The following is a 6866-nucleotide window of genomic DNA, read 5'->3' as shown; positions in this document are numbered from 1 at the left end:
TCATCGTGCCGCTACTGGTTGACTGTGTGTCATCATGCTGCTACTGGTTGATTGAGTGTCATCGTGCCGCTACTGGTTGACTGTGTGTCATCGTGCCGCTACTGGTTGATTATGTGTCATCGTGCCGCTACTGGTTGACTGTGTGTCACCATGCTGCTACTGGTTGATTGTGTGTCATCGTGCCGCTACTGGTTGATTGTGTGTCATCGTGCCGCTACTGGTTGGCTGTATGTCATCGTGCCGCTACTGGTTGACTGTATGTCATCGTGCCGCTACTGGTTGACTGTATGTCATCATGCTGCTACTGGTTGACTGTGTGTCATCGTGCCGATACTGGTTGATTGTGTGTCATCGTGCCGCTACTTTTTGATTGTGTGTCATCATGCCGCTGCTGGTTGACTGTGTGTCATCGTGCCGCTACTGGTTGATTGTGTGTCATCTTGCCGCTACTGGTTGACTGTGTGTCATCGTGCCGCTACTGGTTGATTGTTTATCATATTGTCGCTACTGGTTGACTGTGTGTCATCGTGCCGCTACTGGTTGACTGTGTGTCATCGTGCCGCTACTGGTTGACTGTGTGTCATCGTGCTGGTACTGGTTGATTGTTTATCATATTGTCGCTACTGGTTGACTGTGTGTCATCGTGCCGCTACTGGTTGACTGTGTGTCATTGTGCCGCTCCTGGTTGATTGTGTGTCATCGTGTCGCTACTGGTTGATTGTTTATCATATTGTCGCTACTGGTTGACTGTGTGTCATCGTGCCGCCACTGGTTGACTGTGTGTCATCGTACCGCTGCTGGTTGACTGTGTGTCATCGTGCCGCTACTGGTTGATTGTTTATCATATTGTCGCTACTGGTTGACTGTGTGTCATCGTGCCGCTACTGGTTGACTGGGTGTCATCGTGCCCCGACTGGTTGACTGTGTGTCATCGTGCCCCGACTCGTTGACTGTGTGTCATCGTGCTGCTACTAGTTGACTGTTTGTCATCGTGCCGCTACTGGTTGACTGTGTGTCATCATGCTGCTACTGGTTGACTGTGTGTCATCATGCCGCTACTGGTTGATTGTGTGTCATCGTGCCCCATTGGATGATTGTGTGTCATCGTGCTGTTACTGGTTGACTGTGTGTCATCGTAGGCGGCCAGCCAGCCAACCCACTAACCAACCAGCTGATCAACCTTCCTTCTCTGGGCACAACGTTCAGACCTGTCCATTGTCTGGACTCAAATCAGCTAAATGTATTGATATTATAATGAACAACCCCAAGTATACCAGTGCATATAACACAACCACTTTTTACCTTTTTGCACAGGTGGGTATATTTACCCTTCGGGCAAAGAGCTTGCACGTAAACAGACGAACATCAGGTACATTCAGCCACAGATAGGCTATATGTCCATGAACAGACAGACAGTTTTCAAGACGGCCGGAAACATTTTGTTTATTTGGATGGATCCATCTTTTAGCCCCCGCATATGCCTCTGTTAATGCCGTTTCAAATACCCTATCAACATGCTAGTACACCAGAAAAAGAAAGCCTATTTTATTCTGTTTATTTATTTTTCAAGCCTAAAACACCAAGGGCAAGAGAGTGTATACAATGCAAGCATATCACACAAAAGTGTAACAATTACATGTTAAGTCAACTATGGAAGGACAACGATTACATACAAGGCATGTAATGTAAATGAAAAGGCAACATCTCTATCACATGTCTACCCAAAAGAAGACATATATGTTTCACATTTGGATCTATGCGGGAAGATTCAGGGTGAAAAGTACTATCCACAAAACTGTTTGAAAAGAGAAAGGACTTCCATTTTCAACTTTCCCTTTGTGCGGAACAGTATCACAGCATCTGATAGTGATTTATAAAAACGTGTATAAGCCATGGTTGGAACCATACAATGGACCCTCTTTACTCTACTTTAAGCAGATATGTGTAATTATTACAAATAAATCAAATATATATAATCCCAAATAAAGTTAAACGACACAATTTAAACCAATCAAAAAGGCGACTGTCTTTTTATAATTATTATGAAGTTCCATATTTGCTTATCATGAATCTCGGACTACAAATTAATCGTTAAACTATTTATTGTTGATCAGGAAACAGTGTTATGTAAACATGTTCCCCTCATTAACCAGATGAAAGAAACACTTATTGATGAGATGTGAGTTCTGGTAACCATTCCATCTCTGACAATCAGTGGGACCTGGAGGCAACTGTTCCTTGATTGGTTCCATCTTTCCACGAACATCAGTGGAGCCTGGAGGAAACTGTAGCAGGATTGGGTCCATCTTTCCACGAACATCAGTGGAGCCTGGAGGACAATGAAGCTTGATTGGGTCCATCTTTCCACGAACATCAGTATTACATACAGCAAACTGTACCTTGATTGGGTCAATCTTTACACGAACTTCAGTGGGACCTGGAGGCAACTGTTCCTTGATTGGGTCCATCTTTCCACCATCATCAGCGGGACCTCGAGGAAACTGTATCTTGATTGGGTCCATCTTTCCTCGATATGCTCTGAAATACATATGTATACATTCTAGATGCACATTGCAGCTGTCAATGATGAAATTGTTATTACGGTATTCAAATATTCGTATGCAATGATTTTTTGTCATAGTAGCGTTTCATCGGGACAGTTAGGCTGCTTGACTCAAACTCAACTCAAGTACAAGCAGAAAGTAAATATGCTCTACAACAATCACTGACCTGTGTCCAACACCAGCCAGGCCCAGAATTCTCTTTGATACTTTCACCTCGTCCGTTTCCTTTTTTTCATCTGACAAGTAGACAACCTTACGGATTCCAGACTGAATGATCATCTGGGAGCAGTGGTTACATGGGAACAGAGTCACGAAGATCTTGCAGCCTTTCAAGTCAGCAGAGAACCTGTTCAGTATGGCGTTCAGCTCAGCGTGGCAGACTGGAAATAAATACTTCCATAACAAGAAGTGGCTCGAACTGTTTTCTTCTCACAATAATTCACTTTCTCCTTAATCCTACTACTTTCTGCCCACCATAGCATGCCCTGATAGCGTGGCTCGTTGTTCACTCACTCACTCACTCACTCACTCTCCCACTCACTGTGTTTATGTGGACTTAATGAATAAAAATACTCTGTTTCCAAATATCATAATTATTTTGTCATTGAGTACACGAAGAAAGTTAGCATTCATATGAATTTGTTATTTAGAGAATAGTGATATCAAGTGTGCTTAAATGACATTCACCTTTAGTGGAGACTACTGTGATAGTAAATTTCATACCATAAGGTTTCTTATTGTCTAAACCTTCTCCCTTGCCCCACGGTAGTTCGTCATCACTGCAGCGATCGGGCATTCCGTTGTAACCGGTACCGACGATCCTCTTATCTTTGTTCACAATACAAGCTCCGACCTGTAACACAAGATGTAAAACAAGATGTAACATAAGATGTAAGACAAGACGTAACACAAGAAGTAACACAAGATGTAACATAAGCTGTAAGACAAGATGTAACACAAGATGTAGTAACAAGATGTAAAACAAGATGTAATACAAGATGTAATATGAGATGTAACACAAGATGTAACACAAGATGTAACACAAGATATAACACAAGATGTAATACAAGATGTAATATGAGATGTAACACAAGATGTAACACAAGATGCAACACAAAATGTAACAAAGGATATAACACAAGATGTGAGTGAGTGAGTATGGTTTTACGCCGCTTTTAGCTTTTAGCAATATTCCCGCAATATCCTGGCGGGGGTCACCAGAAATGGGCTTCACACATTGTACCCATGTCGGGTATCGAACCTGGGTCTTCGGCGTGACGAGCGAACGCTTTAACCTCTAGGCTACCCGACCGCCCAACACAAGATGTAACACAAGATGTAACACAAGATGTTACACAAGATGTAACATAGGATTGATGTAGTAGCCTGTACATGTTTAGAGTTCTGGTTCATAGAAAGTTCTGATGATGTTAGAATTTAAAACTTACCGCCTGTAAAAGCTTTGCTCCATTATGAAAACTATGGGCTTTCATCCTCACACGAAGCATTAAATACACATGACAGATTGTGTAAGCTTATACCTCATCTTAACAGAGCCTCTCCAAATATTGTAGCTGGGGGTGAAATGGGACGTTTTCATCAATATGGACGTGTGCTCTCCTTACCTGTGTATTGGGGTCTTTGCTTCTCAGTGAAGAGAGCTTAGCGACGGCCATGAAGTATTCCTCCCAACCTATGTACCCCTTCCTCTTCTCATTCTTAGCATTTTCACCGCTTGAGACACAAAAGTACAAGAGAGAGATTTGTAGCAAATGTAACTGATGACATCTCGAATCTGTACGGGTCAAGCTGGAACTATAAGTGCAGGTCCAACTATCAATATAGTGGCTCTATGAGTGCATGTTACACTGGCTCTATGTGTGCATGTTACACTGGTACTATGAGTGCTGGTTACACTGACACTATGAGTGCAGGTTACACTGGCACTATGAGTGGAGGTTACACTGGCACTATGAGTGCAGGTTACACTGATAGTATGAGTGCAAGTTACACTGGCACTATGAGTGCAGGTTACACTGGCACTATGAGTGCAGGTTACATTGGCACTATGAGTGCATGTTACACTGGTAGTATGAGTGCAGGTTACACTGGCACTATGAGTACAGGTTACACTGGCACTATGAGTGCAGGTTACACTAGCACTATGAGTGCATGTTACACTGGTAGTATGAGTGCAGGTTACACTGGCACTATGAGTGCATGTTACACTGGGACTATGAGTGCAGGTTACACTGGCACTATGAGTGGAGGTTACACTGGCACTATGTGTGCAGGTTACACTGGCACTATGAGTGCAGGTTACACTGGTAGTATGAGTGCAGGTTACACTGGTAGTATGAGTGCAGGTTACACTGGTAGTATGAATGCAGGTTACACTGGCTCTGTGAGTGCAGGTTACACTGGTAGTATGAGTGCAGGTTACACTGGCACTATGAGTGCATGTTACACTGGTAGTTTGAGTGCAGGTTACACTGGCACTATGAGTGCAGGTTACACTGGTAGTATGAGTGGAGGTTACACTGGCACTATGAGTGCAGGTTACACTGGTAGTATGAGTGCAGGTTACACTGGCTCTGTGAGTGCAGGTTACACTGGCACTATGAGTGCTGGTTACACAGGCTCTGTGAGTGCTGGTTACACTGGCTCTGTGAGTGCAGGTTACACTGGCTCTATGAGTGCTGGTTACACTGGCTCTGTGAGTGTAGGTTACACTGGCACTATGAGTGCTGGTTACACTGGCTCTGTGAGTGCAGAATACACTGGCACTATGAGTGCTGGCTACACAGGCTCTGTGAGTGCAGGTTACACTGGCACTATGAGTAAAGGTCACACTGGCACTACGAGTGCAGGTTACACTGGCACTATGAGTGCAGGTTACACTGGCAGTATGAGTGCATGTTACACTGGTAGTATGAGTGCAGGTTACACTGGCTCTATGAGTACAGGTTACACTGGCACTATGAGTGGAGGTTACACTGGCACTATGAGTGCATGTTACACTGGTAGTATGAGTGCAGGTTACACTGGTAGTATGAGTGCAGGTTACACTGGTAGTATGAGTGGAGGTTACACTGGCACTATGAGTGCATGTTACACTGGTAGTATGAGTGCAGGTTACACTGGCACTATGAGTGCAGGTTACACTGGTAGTATGAGATCAGGTTACACTGGCACTATGAGTGCAGGTTACACTGGCACTATGAATGCAGGTTAGACTGGCACTATGAGTGCAGGGTACACTGGTACTATGAGTGCATGTTACACTGGTACTATGAGTGCAGTTTACATTGGTGGGTATACATGATGTAATGGTGGATATACATGATGTATATTCTGAACTAAATGCCTTCAGATAACAGTTCGCGTTGATACTCGGAGCGTCAGCTATTTCCACTGTAGAACGAGGTGACATATCAGCTTGCGAGCGTGGGTTGTAGTTTCTATTACTTTGGATTTTTTTTGTTCCATATAAGGAGGCAATTCTTGGAACACACCAGGACTTAGTCAAGTTTGTGGCGGTAGGACTAATTATTAAGTTTTGGTTATGGAAACGTCACTGTATCACCAGTTAAGCTTAGACATTTAAAGTTGGAAGTACTAACAACTTGTACTGACATTGTCTGAGATTTCGGTGTCAAATTTAATTTAGTCCCACCACATCAACAGGAAACATGGGTTTCAAATATGAAAACAATACTTTAAACGAATCAGTAGTGCATGATGAATGATCAAACCTGCCTGGGCGGACAGATGCTCACACATGTCACTATTTCAGTTTCATAACTGCTTACAGTAGCGGACTACCAAGTAGCTGTCAATGCAATACATGGGCAGATGTGTTCAGTTGTGTCAATGCAGTGACGTTTGAGGCGAGCGGTGAAGCCATTTAAACATATTGTTGCCAAGATAACATGCACGTTACTAATGATATGTCCAATATACCCTACCGACATATTTATTGTTACTTCATATTCACAATCATTATGGTTTAATCTACATTTTAGTATAGTTTAAGGACATTAATGTTATTTGACTGAAACGACATCAAGAGGATAGTCACCGATGTTTAGAGTCTTCATCATTCAATGTGTATAGATATGGACACATATTAACGAAAGGGTGGCTTTGCTCACACTGTACATGCAACAAGAACGATCATATAAAAGTGTCTCTCTAGTGCAGTTCCTAGTCTGGCTGATGTCTGTTATCAGCCTTGCTCTGACAGACCAGATTCTCCTGCTATTCTGATAATGCTTGTCCGTAATATGCACTAGTATACTG

At 43.2% G+C, this 6866-nt stretch overlaps 1 protein-coding gene across 1 annotated transcript; it reads right to left on the bottom strand.

Annotated features, from left to right (window-relative positions):
- Nucleotides 1-2123: 2123 nt before the first annotated feature.
- On the bottom strand, nt 2124-4291 carry LOC139449424 (deoxycytidylate deaminase-like). The gene is made up of 4 exons (XM_071230808.1): nt 4190-4291; nt 3288-3417; nt 2731-2944; nt 2124-2538 (listed from the first exon to the last, which is right to left on the bottom strand). The coding sequence occupies exons 1-4, from the start codon at nt 4238-4240 to the stop codon at nt 2124-2126; spliced, it is 810 nt and encodes a 269-aa protein (XP_071086909.1). The 5' UTR covers nt 4241-4291.
- Between the last annotated feature and the right edge of the window lie 2575 nt (nt 4292-6866).

Source organism: Haliotis cracherodii, unplaced genomic scaffold (genome assembly GCF_022045235.1).
Source record: "Haliotis cracherodii isolate W230 unplaced genomic scaffold, xgHalCrac1.p SCAF_8, whole genome shotgun sequence".
Lineage (NCBI taxonomy): Eukaryota > Metazoa > Mollusca > Gastropoda > Lepetellida > Haliotidae > Haliotis > Haliotis cracherodii.
This window is presented reverse-complemented; position numbering and strand designations above follow the sequence as displayed.

Coding starts and splice junctions, on each gene's coding strand:
- LOC139449424 (XM_071230808.1), bottom strand. CDS start 4,240: ATGGCCGTCGCTAAGCTCTCTTCACTGAGAAGCAAAGACCCCAATACA. Junction 3,418..4,189: donor GCAAAGACCCCAATACACAG/GTAAGGAGAGCA, acceptor CTTGTGTTACAG/GTCGGAGCTTGTATTGTGAA. Junction 2,945..3,287: donor AGACAATAAGAAACCTTATG/GTATGAAATTTA, acceptor ATTTATTTCCAG/TCTGCCACGCTGAGCTGAAC.